Source organism: Podarcis raffonei, chromosome 7 (assembly GCF_027172205.1).
Source record: "Podarcis raffonei isolate rPodRaf1 chromosome 7, rPodRaf1.pri, whole genome shotgun sequence".
In the NCBI taxonomy this organism is placed as follows: Eukaryota; Metazoa; Chordata; class Lepidosauria; order Squamata; family Lacertidae; genus Podarcis; species Podarcis raffonei.
The window spans coordinates 22521332-22540279 of NC_070608.1; the positions used below are offsets into that span (position 1 = coordinate 22521332).

The 18948-nt window shown below is 40.8% G+C and overlaps 1 protein-coding gene across 6 annotated transcripts in view; it reads right to left on the reverse strand.

The window, feature by feature from the left end:
• FZD6 (frizzled class receptor 6) overlaps positions 1 to 18948 on the reverse strand; it is a 31314-nt gene that overhangs the window by 12242 nt on the left and 124 nt on the right. For 4 of the 6 annotated variants that reach the window (XR_008331397.1, XR_008331396.1, XM_053395481.1 and 1 more), the window contains exons 2-5: positions 17289 to 17667; positions 6922 to 7118; positions 4375 to 5392; positions 2165 to 2313 (exon numbers count right to left, since the gene is read on the reverse strand). Coding sequence is in view for 4 of the 6 variants with exons in the window: in XM_053395481.1 (XP_053251456.1) it covers positions 2165 to 2313; positions 4375 to 5392; positions 6922 to 7118; positions 17289 to 17477 (1553 nt within the window). In the remaining 2 variants the exon portion in view is untranslated. Of the gene's footprint in view, positions 1 to 2164; positions 2314 to 4374; positions 5393 to 6921; positions 7119 to 17288; positions 17668 to 18670; positions 18715 to 18803; positions 18920 to 18948 lie in introns of those variants that run through there. The other 2 variants (XM_053395485.1, XM_053395482.1) reach the window with 2 other exon arrangements.

Below are 18948 nucleotides of genomic sequence, written 5' to 3' on the forward strand. Positions count from 1 at the left end.
ATTATTACTTACTCAGCCACTCTCTTGGTACAGAAAACACACAACTTTATCAGACACTAGGTCTGTAGGGAAGTTTTCTCCACCTGTATTTTATCTTTATCCATGTCTTCATCTCTTTGTCCTTCAATAACTTCCCTAGTGAATTAAATGAAAGATCCATCTGGTTCTACACCATGTTATTCACAGAGGCAGGCAGATATTTTTGTTTATTGAATTTATATACCGCCCCATACATGGAGGTTTCAGGGCAGTTCACAGAACCTGTGAGAAGCTCACAAGAGGGACATCAGGGCAACAGCCTCCCTCGCAACTAGTATTCAAAACAATATGATCATGATTAACATGCAATATTATCATGATTAACATGCTCCCATCATCCCTAGCTAGCAGGACTAGTGGTCAGGGATGATAGGAATTGTAGTCCAAAAGCAGGTGGAGACCCAAGTTTGGGAAACCCTGCTCTACACTTTTGGCCCACTCTGCTCCTTAGTCCTCACTCTTTATTGCCTGCCCTCACCACAGAATCCCAAGTTGCCTGAAACTGGCTTTTCACTTTCCTCACATAATCTGTATCATTTGCCAAAATTGTAGCCATTAATGCATTGAACTATTGGAATATTCATCAAATCACAGCAACTCACTAAGTGGCCAGAAATGGTGTTCCAGGTTTCATATTACTGCCTAATATGGTTGTACATAAGGGACGCGGGTGGCGCTGTGGGTTAAACCACAGAGCCTAGGACTTGCCAATCAGAAGGTCGGCGGTTCAAATCCCCGCGACGGGGTGAGCTCCCATTGCTCAGTCCCTGCTCCTGCCAACCTAGCGGTTCGAAAGCACGTCAAAGTGCAAGTAGATAAATAGGTACCGCTCCAGCGGGAAGGTAAACAGCATTTCCGTGCGCTGCTCTGGTTCGCCAGAAGTGGCTTAGTCATGCTGGCCACATGACCCGGAAGCTGTCTGTGGACAAACACCGGCTCCCTCGGCCAATAAAGCGAGATGAGCGCCGCAACCCCAGAGTTGGTCACGACTGGACCTAATGGTCAGGGGTCCCTTTACCTTTACTATGGTTGTACATGCAAGCAATAGAAGTTTTTAGTGCAAAAAAGTGCAATATTTACTTTAAAGTAACAACACTTGGGATGTGGGTAAATAAATCTGACTACCTGGGACAAACTAGCAGAGTAATAAGGGGCTGCATTTTGGTAGAGTACATCACTTTGCTAAGACACACATATGAAATAGCTATACAATAATGGAAAAAGGAGGAATATGGAAAGGAATATACATCTTCATTGTAAAGGAATGTGGGCTGAAGGAGCTGAAGATAATTACTTGCAAACCTTGACTGAAGAAATATAAAGAAATACAGAAATCTAAAAGCCATATTAAGAATTCAGGATGCAAAGGAGAGTAATGGAAAAAAGTATTCCCAAGGGAACTTACACATAGCCTACATAAAACTGTTAAAAATATACTCCAGAAGAATTTAAATTGAAGAACAGACCACTCTGTGGGAGCTTAGAGAATATATTATTCTCAATTTCTCCTCTTCCTGAGATCAATCTCCAAATAATTATGCAATGCCAAGCATCAAGAAAGACTATATAAAATATGGCATAGCATTAAAACATTCATGCTAATAATACAGGCTGTGAGAAAGCAGATACAAAATTTGACCAAGTCAGACCCCTGCTGCTCAGGATTAAACTGCTCAGTCTCTTTTGCAAAAGGAGAAAAAATGGCCAGTTTACCAAGGAAGATTTGGAGGAAATTCATCATCTGGCTAACTACAGCTTTTAAAAATTCCCCATGCAAGGGCACTTCCAGACCTTGCAGTTGGTATTGCCCATAAGTTCCAATTCACAGCAGGTTCACATGTGAGGGAAGAAGGAAGGAGGTGGCACTTAAACAATGATGACAACAGGAAGTTCAACATCAAAGATGAGAGACATGTTTGGGGGGGGGGGTTAACAACCTTTTTTGAACAAAGTCAGGAAGCAACCCAAGATACATTCTCTCTCTCTCTCTCTCTCTCTCTCTCTCTCTCTCTCACACACACACACACACACACACACACATTTTTAAAGCACACCAATTAACAGTGCCCACTAATTTTATCTTGTTGTTTTAAAAATAAATATTACCACAAAAAATGTGTCTTACTCTCTTTTGCGATTCCTGTTGAAGAAACTTGCCCATTCTGAGCAAGTCTTCTTGCTTCCCACCCAGAAAACTGGAGAGATGCCAACAATTAAAGTCATAAGGTATTTCATCAGAAACAAAATTATTTCTGGTCTTGCCAATATCTTGACCTGGAAAACAATAACCATTCATTAAAAATTAAAAATAGAAAAATGGTTTTCCGACCCTATATTCAAAGCAGAAAATGAATAGTGATACAGAAGTTTGCAGTTTTATGTCAACTAAGCTGCACTCGGGCTTAAACAACTTTAAGCAAATGAGAATACTGTACCTATGCTACACATTTAAAATAGCTTAATCACAATATATTGTCATCAAAACTCCAGAAAATGAAATGCTGCAAGTGTAAGCAGGGATAATATGATGCTATGACACAGTACTGAATGGTGTGATTTTAATTTATTTAGAAAATGACACAAAAATAAGAAATAAGCCTCAGGGTAGGGAGCCTCCAGTCTGTAGCCAACTTTGGCCTGCCAGGGGTCCCAGTTCGGCCTGTTAGGCACTTTCTGGCAAAGCACCCACACCTGCCATATTTGTGGGGCCAGTGCCTGCATGACTTCAAAGGAACAATGGCGAGCTTAAAGTGAGCTCCCCACTGTTCTTTTGCTGGAGCAAGGTGTGCTCCCCCTGCCCAGCAGTTGGTGGGGAGTGGAAGTTTGCCTTGCTCCAGGATCATGATGGGGTTTGCATTGAAACACCTGCTAGAATGGAGGAAAAATGTATTAATGAGAGAAAAAACACGACACGTAAGAGTTAAGTTACTCCAGCATCACAAAACTACAATTCCAGAAATCCCTTAGGAGAAGCCTGAAGAAACTTCTTTAGACCTTGCCTGTGTTCTTAAATGTTGAAGGCAGATACAGTTAAGTCACAAAAAATGTGGCCACAGCTGTATAGAAGGGAGAAATGCATAACAAGTGTAGCTAATTCTTCTAAAGTGCTCAGTACTAACCAATTTCTTTAGTGATACTCTGTACAGTAACACAGTTGTGTCATCTGAGTACACAGGAAAGACGATGGAACTGATGGGCTGAAGTTAATTAGAGGTGGCAGGATTTTCAGAGTGCCTTGGGGGTATGTACCAGTGTCTTTTCTGCTGTTCACTGCAAAATTAATCCACTCTTGTGAAGAACAGGCTCAAAAAAGGGCAATGATATTTAACTCAAGAGCTAACTTGTCTGTCTTACCTAGTGCTCAAGATTTTTATTTTGTATTAGCTTGGCCAATTCAGGTCTCTCCATTACCACCCTGGCCTATTTTTATTAGCTTGAGGATCATTAACTAGCTGGTGCCAGAAATATTATTTTGAGTAAATAGTTATTTTAAAAAGCTTGGACCAAGCTGAATGTAATAAAGTAATAAAGTAATAGCACTAAAAAGGAAATGTTCTGCCCTAAGTATTTTTGATTAAATAATCCTTATATTGGAATAAATGCAGTATGCATCTAGGTTGGGATAGTCAAAGTGGTCCCTCTTGATGTTGGGGACTACAGCTTCCATAATCCTTGACCATTGGGCTGTGCTGCCTGGGGCTGATGGAAGTTCACATCTGGAGGGAACTACATAAGCAGCCAAAATGAATTAACATTTCCCTAGTTATAACTAGATCAGAGGTTGCTATCTACAAGTATAAACTTCTGTTTTCATTCCCCCCCCCCATTTTGTAGTGACTTAAAACCTCACTTTTATATGCAATGTAGATAACTTTCCCATCTATTTTAGTGGGAAGAAAAGCATGTTTTAAGCAACAATATTAAAAATGACTCTTATCTTCAATATGAACAGATGGGTGTAAAATTTGAAGGATTATTGTCTAGCAGCATATTAGTTTTGCTGTTGTTTTTAGACAGTCTTTTAAAATTTTCTTCTTAGGAAATCATAGCTAGATGTCACTAACATCTTCAAGGAGGGTTCCAAAGAGAAATTTATTCCATTGCTTTGTACTCAAAGAGTTTATACTTTCCAGGACAATACTAATCGGATGAAGACTGGATTCCACATTGAACACTAGGATAGGACCACTCATCAAGTGAAGAACAATAGACAAAGCAGTATCACAGTTGTTGCTGCAATCAAATTCCCATTATTGCATACATGTTCAGCAGCAGTAACAGATACCAATATTCTTAATTATTGAGGTATAAATTGTGCAAGTATTTCACCCTTACCTGATAAGGGCAAGGTATATGGAACTTAACACAATGGTCATAAACCCAAGTGGTTTCCCAGATCTTCCTGTACACCTGCTCGTAGATATAACATCCCAAGAGCATCACTAAAGGTACCAGGTATAAGCCACTGAAGACACCGATTCGAATCATGAATTTCTTCAGCTTTTCTTGATTCCTGCCATCATTCTGTATAACTTGCCGCACGTGATTTAGAGAAATTATGCCTGCCAAGAGGAGAGACAATCCAACAAAGACACAAAGGCACAAAGGCAAAAGGACAAAGTATCTGGAAGCATCCAGGTCATAGAGGCCAACAAAACAAACACCGCTGATGTTGTCACCTTCCACTTTGTTCATGGCAAGCAGCATAATGGTGAGAAAGCCAGGCATGCCCCAGGCAATTGCATGGAACCACATTGCCTTTTGCTCAATAGCTTCACAGCTCCACTTCCGTCCGGCAGCTAGGAACCAAGTGACTGTGAGGATCACCCACCACACAGTTCCAGCCATGGTGAAAAAGTACAGAGCCATAAAAACAATTGTGCAGGCTTTGTTCTGAGAACCAAGAACAACTGTCTCTCCAAGCTGCAGTTTTTCATCTACCTTATTACAGGCAGTTCTGTTTCCCAGGACAAACCCAAGGAAGTATACCAGAGACACTATGCTGTAACAAACAGAATAGTATATTATTGGCCTCTCTGGATATCTGAACCGCTTAACATCAATCAAAAACGTTAGGAATGTGAACAGAGTCGCGCAAAGGCAAAAAATTGAAACAATCCCAATGAAGCTTTTGGCGACGTCTAGCTCATGATTACTGAAATACATGTTGGGACAGGGGGGTGCACACTGATCTATTCCCAAAAACTTGTAGCCTTGGCCACTGGAGGTTTGCAGATGACGTGGACACCAAAATCCATAATCCCTTCTGGGCTGTCCTGGAGTCTTCTTAGTGTCATGAGATTTTGTAGTGAGAGAAGGAGTGACAGCAGCAGTTTCATCACAATCCTCCAACCTAGAAAGGAAAGAGAGAAAATGCAGAGGGACCACTCAGTGCTATTTGCCTAGAGGCTCAGAGCACATACTTCAGATGCTTGGTTATCAAACTAGACTGGGACTGGGATCACAAAGAATAAAAACAGATATTATTTTTTAAGGAAACATAACCTCAATTACAAGGGCGAGGAGCCTCCAACTTGCAGGCCAATCTTGCTCCATCAGGGGCTCCAAGATTGCGCAGCCAAGGCAGTAAGATTCAGTCCGTTTGCCGATTTGGCAGGGATTAAAGCCCTGGACAAAAGTGCCCTTTGAAGCAGTGCATGCCCACAGATCTGAGGGAGCAGGGAGGTACACATGAGAGGAAATGCTTGTCTATGCAGATCCCAGAGCAGATAGGTTTTTTAAATAGTTTTCATTAGCACTTTGTACAGGGCCTAGAAGCTAACAGAAAGCCAGTACAGGTATGCTAAAATAGCTGTGGCCTTTGCCAGTCAAGAGGCAACCCGCAGCATTCTTCCAACATCTTTCAAGGCAGCTCCAGGAAGAATGAACTGGAGTAGTCATTGTAAGAGTTTTCCAAAGCAAGTATAGCTGAGGCCAAACACTTGCCTGAGAGATGCAGCCATAAAATCATAGGATTGTAGAGATGTAAGGGACCATGAGAACCATCTAGTCCAGCCTCCTGTAAATATGCAGCTGTCCCATAGGGGATCAGACCTGTAACCTTGGCATTATCAGCACCATGCTTTAACCAACTGAGCTACTCAGACATGACTTGCTTTATATGTTGTATAACACATAGATTTTTTTTAAAGTATTAAAGCTATTTATAAATGCTTTTAAAATAAAGTGGCCTCCAAATGCACATGTTGTCCTTTATAGGTGATATCATATTATGTGCTTTATGACCATGGCAGAAGAAAAGGCAACAATAAAGTTCTCCTTCCAAAGTGCTTCATCTTTGAGGAGATGGGGGCTCAAGGTATGAGTTTTTCCTAATTCTTCAGTCTTCCTTACCTCAACTGCTGTTTACCAACTACCATGCATGCTAGTCCTGTAATGACCTCTGTTTCCTATATGGATGAGCAAGAATACAAAGCACTAAAGAGCTTGTACAGAAGAGAACGGAAAAGTTGAACGGTCTAGGTTGAAATATATATGCAAAGCAAATTTGCTTATTCACTTCATCAGATATACACTTGGTCCAAGCATACTCATAAACCTGGCAGTGCTCCGCTCACCTTGAAAGAGCAGGCATACTCTTCTCATCACAAATACTACTGGGGAGTCCAATTCACAATTGTCCCTCCTCAAAAAAAGGGAGGGAATGGAAGAACTGCATGCATTCGGGGTGATGGGTGTCATCACACAAATGGATTGCAACAAAGAGCATCCGTTTATACAGAAGATCATCTGTGTGGAGGAAGCACACAGGCTGCTATTTAACAAACAAAGAGAAGTTTATTGCATGAATGTATGGACTAGGACTTTGTCTTAGGCCAGAGTAAAATCCATTGGAAATAAAGAGAATTAAAAACACTGTACCTGCTGCATTCAAGTTCCTCATCCCAATTAATTCCAAAAGTGTTTATCACTTGTTTACAGTCAGAGTACACTCTTTCACAGAGACTTCGGCATGGGTGAATCACACGCGATTGATCCAAACAGGCAGGCACAAATGCTTTGCAAAGAAATGCATGAATATCTGGTGAGCACTGGACATTCAGAAGAGGAAGGAAATCCTTTGGGAGAGGGAAAATGATACTTTGATTAGCACATCTACAAAGTTTTCTTGTAAAACTGACACGGTCTTGTTACAGAACTTGAGTTACAATAGATTAGTAAATCATGAGATTTCAGAAGTGGAACAAGTGTTTAAATGGAGGTTGAGGGCACTCCAGCTCATCTTCTCTCATCTGCCTTTGCCAATAGCCATGTTTCACATTTCCCCATCTCTCCTACTGCTGCTGTTGCCCTGCATAGGGAAACACAGTCTTCAAGGCAATGCCAGATTCCTAGAGCATCTTGTTGAGCAGAGGAAAGGTAAGTTTGGAAGTATATATAAAAAAACTGGAGTGTGCACCGAATTGAAAGATGTGACTACAAAACATTGCATTTGGACATTTGCATCTTGCATTTCTTTCCAGTTAGATTCATGCAACTCCCATCTATCTTTAACATAGTCAACATAAAACTTTTTCAAACATCAGGAAGCAGTTGGCTCCAGGGAGAACCACAGAAGCCCACTGCAGCAGCTGCTAGAAGCCCATAGACTGTGCAAGATTTCTGGAATTTAATTTTGACAGAAATGATCAACATTACTAAAGAAACTATTGTTTCTTGTCCAAAATTAATGTTACTGAATATTTTTTATGAAACCAATGTAAATATATTGTCAAAAAGAATTGGTCCTATATATGATCTTGGCAGCAAGAACAGTCATTTCAACTCAATGTAAAACAGCCCAAAACCTTACACTGGACACTTGGTACCACTCACCTCTGGAATATATGTATAGTGGGGTAAAACCATGCATAATTTGAGATTTCAACAAGGACTATAACCTCCAGACACTTTTTATATGATTTAGCATATAAGAACCATCATTTCCAAGACAAACCTCTATGATAAAGATTTGGCAAATCTAGAACTACACTTGATAATCTGATAACACTGATAGCCTTTACCTGGACTTTGTTATTTTAACCGATGAGCAACTGTACTCATGCCTATTTTATGGTTTTGTTTTTCATCTTTTAATTTTCATCTGCTGTTATAATTGCTCTCTTTGCTCTATATGCATTATAAAATGAAATAATAAAAAACTTGACCAAAAAAGCAAGCCCACAGAGCAAGAAATTCAGCACCAAAAGGCTTTTGAGAGTTTCATTCTATAGGCATATATAGACTCTTTGTTTAAGGAATGTACGCATAGAATGACTTCATCATGATCAAGGTGTCTCCCCTGCCAGGTAAGTAAACATTCGAACTAGTTTTATCCAACCCATCTTATATAAGTTCCCTGGGTGTTCAGAACAACACAACATCTCCCTATTACTATAGGACGAAAGCCCAGAAGTCACATATTCAATCACCAGATTTTGCGCTGCCATGATAGATATTTGTCGAAGGATGGTCTATGCTACAATTCAGTCCTAAATTGAAGGCCCATATTGTTAGATCCACACTTCTGAAGCCTCACCCCATATAGCTGTTTTAACTGGTCTTTTAAATTTTTATTATCAGATTTTACTCATCCATTATTTATGCTTAATTAAATATTCTATATACGGTATATGTTTTAATCTACATTTGGTTCTTGCTCCCATTTATTTAACAATTATCCGCTTAGACTCACAATGTTATGCTATTTATTTAAATGTTTTGCTTATGCTGGTCTGTGACCGTAATAAAATAAAGTAAATTCAATTCAAAAATTCAATTCAATGACTTCATCTGTTTATTTTATTTATTTCATAAAATTTATGCACTGCTTGACTGTAAAAAAAACCCCTCAAAGTAGTTTACAAGATAAAACAAAAAAAATCAAGGAAAAAAAATACAACCCTACTTGAACACATACAAAACTTAAAATACTAAAACAGATTAAAATTACTTCAACTTTCTAAGCATCTGTGTAGGCTTGTTTAAACAAGAATATTTTTAGCAGGCATCAAATGTTGGGGGTGGGGAGATAACGAGAAATAAGTGTATATGTATTTATATACACACAACCACACCTGACAGCAACAGTTGGATGAGGAAATGTAGCTGCTGCCACTGTAATAATTTCCAGGTTTCTACTGTGAATACTCTAGTAGTCACATCATATTTTGTTTCTTGTAACCATGTTACATGTTTAATTAAATATCCAGAGCCCTATTGCTCACTTTGCATTCGGTAATTTCCTTCTGCTAGTTGTTAAAAGTGACAGATGATGCTTTCCAAAGTACTAGGTTCTATACTTACCTACATGAAATAATTTTATTTTGCTTATTATCTTCAATGGCCATCTGGAAGATGCATAAATAGACATATTTTCCCTTTACTGTTCATATACATTAAATAGGCCAACTGGAAACTTTCCATAAACGTGGGAAGTCCACGTTTCCCAACAACCATCAACAACAAGAGCAGAGGAAAACACATTTTCTAGCTGAATTGTTAGCATGGAGAGGGTGGTGGAATGCACAATAACTGAGATCATTCCTCTACAGGAAATTAAGAATTGTTTCTTAAGTATTTAAAGAGGGTTTTGTCTCTCAGGGTCTGGGGAAATTTGGTGTTCAAATTACTGCTCGCTGAAGGAAAGAGGAGAGAATGGGAATATGTAGATTATGGTCTGCTCCCAATTTCTTCCAGGAGAAAAGTACATGACTGAATGGAAGAGTATAGGTACTTCTACTTTTTTAATGGTTTCTTGATAACAGAATTCATCATGGGATGCAGAGAAGCCAACTTCATTTTGGGGAAGATGGGGGAGCATCCATGTATTATCAGGTATAAATGTTTAAACCACACTGCACTGCAGACTGTACACTGCCTCAGCAGCAAGGCCTGAGGCAATCAATAACCATTGCAATAACTTAATTTAGGTTCCAATCTGAACCCCACTTACCTTAGGACAAAGAAACAGAAAGAAACCATGGGTTTTCTTTTCCCCAGTAGTCCTTGGTGCTACTGAAAATTTGGTTTTGTACCCAGTGGCGTAGCGTGGGTTGTCAGCACCCGGGGCAAGGCAAGTAATTTGCGCCCCCTAACCCGTGGATTTGTGCCCCCTAACCCTAACCCCCAGATGTTGCGCCCGGTGCGACCGGCCCCCCTGCACCCCCCACGCTACGCCACTGTTTGTACCTAACCAAGTTTATCTAATTAAGTCCACAAACATGCTCAAGACCACCCAAAGAGCCTCATGTATATGTATGTATTTGAATCCAAACTTCTCCTGGCTAAAACCAGCAAATTATCCCCTACATTTACACCACACTATCAGGATCAAGATGATGTAATTATTGCAGCTTTCAACATTTATACACTGCATATTCACAGATGCAACTGCCTTGTGATCTTAGAACTGTGAAGGTGTTTCTCTGGGTTTAATGCAAGTGAAATCAGTTGAAAGGTTCCAATCAAATGCCAGGGAGGCCATATGAGTGACAGACAAAGCAATTACTTGCCTTAGGCTAGAGTCCATTAAAGTTTCATTGTCAAACCATAGTTTTGTAACTGAACATTCAGGAGCGTTCTTCCCCTCCCCTTTTGGCTCTCACCCTCTCTAGGTCAGCACCTCAAGTCCTTGTCTCTGGTTACAAGCCAACTATGATTAGTGGTAATGCAATCATGCCAGTTAGATGTAACACTGACCTCAATTAAAGCTAATTAGGAAGGGCGAAGGAATAGGAGTAGGCAAGCCTATGGCGTGCTCATCATTACCAAACTACAGTCTGGCAACTGGGCACCAAACCATACCAATGAGTCACCAGCAAAATTACTGGATCCAAGACAGCAGCATGGGCTTCTGGGTGGAATATAAGATATGTCAGTCTACTTACATCAGCCACTACAACTAGGAAGTTGTGCACACAGGCACTGCACCCACCAAGGCCACCCCTAGTGTCCATAAGAGGACGTTGACACCTCCCAATCTGGCAACAGCAGTATCCCCACCCTCCTGCTGAAATTAGGCTTCAAAACCCCATCTTTGGTAGCCCATAGAAGGTTTTTTCAAGCCTAAGTGCTTTGGCAGGGGTGATGAGTGGTGTTCCACAGCAAGGCGAGAAAAACCCTTCAAAGCTGTGAGCCATAAAAAAATGCTCCCTATGCTACAATTGCTGTGGCATGGAGGAGGGATGGTCTTCCTGTCAACTGCAGCTGGCGAGAAAGCTGAACAATGTGGCCTTGGAACTTCCCTCCCTAGCTGCACTCTCCAGAAATATCACACTCACCCTTAATTAGGCTTGGAGGGAAATTAACCCTTTTCAAGTCTAGCTGCTTGGCTGAGGGAGAGTGTGCGTGCGCAGATGCATCACATGTGTGTAAACATATGTATGCATGTAAGTGTGTCTGTGCTGCATGCATGTGCATGGATAGGAGGGGATAATCTCTTGGCTAGGCAGCTAGTGCACCTTTCAATTCTTACAAAGGGTGAGATGAAGTGTGACTGGTGCCCACAATCTTTTCTCAGAAGTCTACCTGCACCCAGAGGCCCAAAAGCGTTAGCAACCCCTGGTCTAATGTATTAAAGTTAAAACACTGGACTTGGAAGCTACACACATTCAGCAAGACAAGTCACATTTGCGTGAACTGGAGGCGCAGCATCATTCACTTTCTCCAAAAGGAAAGAATGATGTTTAAAAATAGCTTTTCTCTCAATCACATGTATCATCCCTTTCTAACCTATGTATATGCATTACTTCACATAAAGGAAGCCTGACTTCCAAGCTAGCTTTTCAAACCTCTACAACTTAAGGGGACTCATCATTCTGTTTTGCAATTCAACCTTCTAGTAAGCATGTAACACATTACCTAATTAAGCTGTTTGTTAAGCAACTGTGACAGTACAGCCCATACAGACCGCTAGTTATATTTTAAATTTAATGGACCATGTCCCAAGAGAAGTTTCAAGATCCAGAGCAGCTGGAGCACTCGACTTTGACCAGGGAGAGCTGAGTCCATATCCCCGCTCAGACTGAAGAGAGTGCGACTTTGGGCAGAGTAACAAGTTTCTTGCAAGGTTGGGATAACTCCATGCATACAATGAACACAGGGGCCATGGGAACATTTAGAATTTTGACAAGAGTGTTGCAGTTTCCAACCCCACTGGTTCCTTCTCTCACCCACCAACCTTATACAGAAAGAAAAAGTACGCCTGTACATCTACCAATAGTATCTCTCAACACAGAGGTGGCAACTTCTGAACTAAAGAAATAAAACAGTATGCCATAGGATTTTAGCTGGGTCATATCTGGTTTGCATTTTTATCTATGATTTAAAACAAGGCCTTCATTTGCCACTGTGGCTATTAAACTATGTCCATGACATGAATTGCAGCTTTATAATCTCAAAGCAGCTTGTATTAGAACTGACAATTGAAAGGGAGTTGTTGTTTTCCTGGAAAATAAAATTATTAGGTTCTCTTTTTGGGTAAGGAACTTATATAAAATATTGATAAAAAAATGTATACCAAAGATTTCCTGGAATAGCACATATATTTAAAATCCGTAATATCTTCACCTTCTCAACAAATCCGAGCAGGAGATCTCATTCCCAGACCGGGAACTATTGTTGAGAAATGCGACTCACACAAGGCTGCCCATCAGCTACTTTCCATACCCAGAACTAATTTTTAAAAATTCATCTCCATCGTTAAGATTCAGTTATGTAAAGCAGACAGCAATGTTCAGTTGATACATTAAAATGCATTTGCAGTTATCTTAGCAAACTGATGGGATAGCACATCAATCCTTAACTTCAAGTGATAATTTATAATTCTCCCTACTTGCAACTAAGTTAGAAATTCATTTGGTCAGAGAGAACCGCTAAGTACAGATTTATGAGTAACTGAGGAGAGTCACTTGGGTGTGAGTTATGAGGCACCATTAGTAGTGGTTTCAGAGTTTATAATACTCATGGTCACGGCTCTGAACACTGACTTCCAAGTAGGAACTCAGATCTAAACCATTTTCAATCTAATTATCAGATGGCATACTAAACTGCAATTTGATGGGATACATGTGAAAAGAGCTATCCCCTCCTTGCGCAAATACAAAAGCTTAGAATTTTTTATTTTTCTTGAGAAGCATCCTCAGATTCATCCAGAAAAACACCCCCAAAAGGTGCAAGAAGTCATTTTTTCCTCCATATCAAGTGAGCATACAGGCTGCTTGCACTAGCAGCTTATCCTGCTATAATACAGGGATGAGGAAACTTTCAGTCAGAAGAGCAGCGCCTCCCATTTCATTACCATCCTAAGGCAAAATGGGAATTGCTGCCGTGTGCTCCACTACCGCCCCACAGCCTCTCACCACTTCTGTCGCTGCACCCCCCACCAGTGCCGGAGCAATTCCACAAAGAGTTGCTGCTTGGCTTCTCTGCCTAGAAATAGGGAAGACAAGGTGCAACACCACATGCTGGAATGCCTCCCGCTCACTGGCAAGAGGGGAGGGTATTCTGGCGATGGTGGAATCAGTGGGGTGGGCGAGACACTGCCTCTTGTGCTTCTGCCACCTGAAGTGGGCACTTCATCCCACCTCACGAGCAGGCTGGCTTTGGTCGGAGGGCTGCATTCCCTTCTGGGAAACCTTCCAGGGGTCACAGGCAAAAGTGGGCAAAGCAATGGACGATGAATATTTTATTTGTACAGTATACTAATTCCTACATACCCCTCTCTATCTTCTATTCAGGCAGGCAAGAAACATTATCAGAGCTCAAGGACACATTCCAGTCAGGAACAAACAGTCAAAGGAAGGAGCAAAGCAGAGCCAATAACTGAGCTATTAGTCACAACTAAAAGTGGACTGCATTGATTTGGGATGAAGCAGTTTCATCACCAGTATGCTGATGCCACTGAGCTATTACAATATAAAACTGCCCGAGGTTGAAGACTGCTTAAATGCATGACAATTTAGCCTGACCGAAAGCATGATGCAAAGTTAACCTACCTGAAACCAAGAAGCATTATAGAAATAGTTTTTGAGGACTATCAGGATAGCAATTTCACAGTAGCAATGCATGGTGCAGAGAATTATCTTTATGGATCAAAACAGCTTAAACCTATTATTTCAGCTATCAACTCTTCTACTTGTTTAATTTTCCCTTTCTTCATGCTTTCGTCATGTGCTCTCTCTGTATGTGTTGGTCTTTAAGGTGTTACAAGACTTCTTGTTGTTTTCTCAAATAGTGGCAGGTGGATACCCTGGAAAACCTCACAATCAGAGAATGACGACAATGGCTAAAGACATGAAGACTTTTAAAGGATGAGTCACCATCATCATGCCATTTTCACTACAGTTACCATTTTCTGTACCTTTTCAAGTTCTTTTTGTAGGACTACACAAAAGTTGCACAAAGTATTCTAAAGTGGGTACACTATATTTTTATATTGCTGTACTTGCTGCTGCTTTCAAATCCTCTCCCTAATAATTCCAACCAAAAGCATACAAAGTATTCCAAAAGCAAGTACACAATAGTTGTATAAAATAGCATTACAAAGTTTCAATGTTTAAAACTCTCTTCCAATAGTTCCATCACTGAATTTTACTTTTATCACTCATAAAACTTTACTATGACACTGAGGCTCCTTACACAGCCTGTTTAGACTTCCATCTAGCATGAGTTTTGTTTTTGTCTTAATGTTACCTTACTTAGCACTTTGTTCATTAGCGCTGATGGATGCTCATATACAGAGCTTAAAATCTGTCTACTTATTAGTGTTTTAGTCTTGTTTTACAGCACAGTCCCATGCAAGCTTACTCGGAAGCAAGTGCCTCTAGCTTCAATAGGATATGCTCCAAGAAAGTGTGTTTAGAACTGCAACATTAGAAGACATATCCTTTAGAACACTGAATGTGAATCAAGTTTTGTTCTCCATTCCTACATGCACTGACTTGTCACGGTTATATTACAAGAGAATAAGGAATGCTTCAGTGCAATTTCTAATTGCACAGGTACCTTAATTTTCCTGTCACAAACAAATATTTGCTTGTGCTTAGAAATCTTTAGATATGAGAAAACACCACCAAAATATATACCACCAAAACTAGAAGTGTCTGACAGAAATCAGAATAAGGATTCAACAGTACAGATGGTTGAAGGATGCACATCTTCCTTCCAGGTGAAATCGGAGGGGAAGCGAAGGATGAAAATACCAATGTGCCCCTCACTCGTGTTCTTATTCCAAATATCCAAAGTCTACCTGGGATTCACAGTTTAATGCTTTTGGAGACTTATTATAAATGTTAATATTTAAAATAAACACTAACACATACATATTAAAACGGGCAAACACTAAACAGCAATCTCTTCTCCTTTCCCCTGTTCTGTAGCAGAGGCTGAAGCGCAGGAAGGAGGAAGAACATCCTAGCCAGGAAGCCCACAGAAACCACCCTCAACACCTCCATCCACAAGCAAAGAAAAGCAGCAGCTGCTCCCACTACCTCTCTTGCTCATGGTATAGACACTGACATAGGGAGGACTGGGCCCATGGTACCACTTGGCAAGAAATCTCAAGAAGTTGCCTCTGCCAACTTGCTTACCCATTTCTCTGGGCAGTGCAGCAGAGACCTCTAGTCATGGAAGGAGCAACCACTCGCTAAACAGCACTCTCCCTGTGGATGGAGGGTGTGTGGGTCCAATTTTTGCCGCAATACTGCCCAGTAAGCAGAAGTGGTGACTGCTCCTCCAAAGAACATCAGCTGCTTTGCTGGGCCTAATTCTTCCTGCTCCAGCACCCAAAGGAAGAACGCACGAGCAGGTATAGGCTTTTAGAGGGAGAGGATAATTGGGCATTCAGAGGCAACTATCACTTGCCCTATCCTTGACCCTATTGTCTCTTCATGCTCTCAAAGCTGGTGGAATGGTGAGGACAATTGGGCTCATTCCTCACCACTGTACCATGCAGAGGGAGAGTGCAGGTGATCACATGAGAGATGTCTGCTTTTTCCATTACCAACACTCTATAGCTGCACCACCTAGAGAGAAAGGATCAGCAAGCAGGCAGATGCACTTAGTCAAACTATTAAAAATATTTAGATCAAGAAAAAGACATCCTACATTGCTTCAAAATTGTAATTAATGTTCACTACAATTACTGGAAAGCATTGTGCATAGTAATCACCACTATTAAAAAAAGGTATTGCCTTCCATGACAGAAAAAAGAATTTCTTCAGACACAGCCTGCTGAAAAATATGCATATTTTGAAAGTACTTTTTTCTTTAGAAAAAAATCCCATGGAAATTTATGCACCTTCTAACAATTCATTGATTAATTGACTCAAACTCACATGGTTAAGTTTCTTTTTTAAAAAATTAGATTACATCCCTAATTCACAGGCATGTTTGGTCAATTGCACCATGGACAATTGTGAGTGTCTAGTCTGAAGGAGTATAAAAAAATTCCTTCCAGTAGCACCTTAGAGACCAACTAAGTTTGTTATTGGTATGAGCTTTCGTGTGCACAGACATTTCTTCATGCACACAAAAGCTCATACCAATAACAAACTTAGTTGGTCTCTAAGGTGCTACTGGAAGGAATTTTTAAATTTTGTTTCGACTATGGCAGACCAACACGGCTACCTACCTGTAACTGAAGGAGTATGTTAGAGACAAGAATAAACTTCAGAGAAGCTTAACACTCCTTTCATTTAGCATAATGAACAAAACTTATTTGAGGAGTTACTACACCTATGCTTTTATACACAGTTAGGAGATCTGTGGAAGAGATGCATCTCATATTTTAGAACTTTATGGGCAGCAATGAATTTTTATGCCAACTGCATGCAGATGCCAGTGGCCTGAGGGGATACAGCACAAGGTCGCCTGCTATAAACAGTCAGGAAGCTCAGATGACTAAACACTTTGAAGATTTAAAAAGGTAACACAGAAGATCTTCTATACATTTATTCAGACAGGATGTAGGAGCTCTTTTGTAAATTTTCAGGCTCAAACCATGTAAGAATAGACCCTAAAATCTGGTCACATGCCCATACTGTTATGTTTGTACCTGCATCTCTCTCTTTATGATTTTTAGGCATTTGGTAACTATTTCAAGTCTTGTTTCAGAACACTAGGTTTTTCCTCATAATGTGTAATATTGAACATGTCTTACCTAGAATTCTTTTTACTGACAGAATCACATTTGTACATATAACAGAAAAAATATTTATAGCATGTACGGTAGAGAAAGAACAACTCACCCCCATTCTGGCAGCTGCAGTTTGCTGATCATAGTGCCCCATCACATTGGGGAAAAATGTCATATTGTAGGCCATTCCAGAACATCTTGGGATAGTAATGGGTTCACATGTGAATAAGCTATGCCCATGTGTCAAGTTTAAGATTAAGCTCAAAGTCAGAAGTACAAAGATACCCATCTTCCCAGGCATTTCACACTTCAGTGTTGTGTCATGATCAGCTTCTCCACAGGATACTTTGTTCACAGTCAAAGTAAACACATATTCCTTTTTTAATTTCTCAGAGACTGCAATGAAATGGCAAGACTGGATTTCCTGTTTCTCTTCATATTCTCATCTGCCTGTCTCGATTACTTGAAAGATAAACTTTGCCAGTTGCGCACTGTAAAGGAAAAAAGAACAGTTAACAATAGCTGTAACTGCTTCAAGATCTTTGAAATGCATCAAATAGAACTTTAAAAGGCAAAAGCTTACAAATACTTTTAGAAATAAGGTAGGCTATTATTACCCTAGACCTCCTCAAGGCAAAAGACAACTGGATCAGTCGTTGACAGCAGCGACAATCAGGATAGCTCAGCTAATAATCAGTTACTATTCTGCACAGTACAAGCCTATGCATGTTCATTCAGAAATAAGTCTCACTACATTCAACGAAGATTACTTGGGATTGCAACTACAAAGACATACTACATGTTAAGAGGAACTAAACCCCACAGGGTAAATTTCTCAGAAACACCATCAGAAACTTGAAAGACACGCCCCAATTTTCAAAATGTAGGTCAGTCATAACTTCTAAACATATAATTTAGACATCTTCCATATAAGCAGCAACCGTCAACATACAAGTTTACAGGAGGGCCCTCAATACAGCCAATACATTTATAGTTTACAATGTGGTTTGCAAAAGAACTGTTTGCATTGCTGCGCTGACTGGAGAGCTCTGAAACTTCTTCCTCATCGCACAGATGAACCAAAAGAGGGAAAGATGCCTACATACCAATTAAGCTGACGGCAGACATTTCAGAGGGGAGAAAGCTCACGTTACAACGTGAATAGAGAGAGAGGTACGATCTATTCTAACAGGTACGTTTTAAGCCCCATTCCGCCCACACTTTGCAACTACCGAGGCTCTCTCCGCCTCAAAAACCAACTCCCTTCCTTCCTTTCCTCGACAATGCCTCCACAGCTTGAACTGCAGCCAGCATTTCCCCTCCCTGCTTTACCACCTTAGAGATGGCCTGGTAGAAAGGCTCTGGAAAACTCACACCCCGTTTCGTGACTTTCCGCTTGTCCTAATACAGCTATTTCACCCGGATTTGGGGAACACTTGAAGCGAGAGAACCCACCAGCGACTTTGCCCTGAAAGCTCTTCGAAGTGGCATTACCTGCCGTGGAGCATTTTTTCAAGATGCTGAGAACAGAAAACCCGGATTTAATTAAGTCCTCCAAACAAACGGCCTCTTCTACTTCTTCTCCAACGCCGCCCTCAGCGCAGGAGAAGAAAAAACACTCTCCAACCTGCCTCTATTCGGCGGCCGCCCCACATGCCAACACAAGGCGTCGTCGTTACCCCGTCCCGTCGGGTCCCTCAGACGGGAAGAAACCACAGCGGAGTGGGCGGGGGGGCGGGCAGCTGGGCGCCAAGCCACGCCCCCGTCCCTCA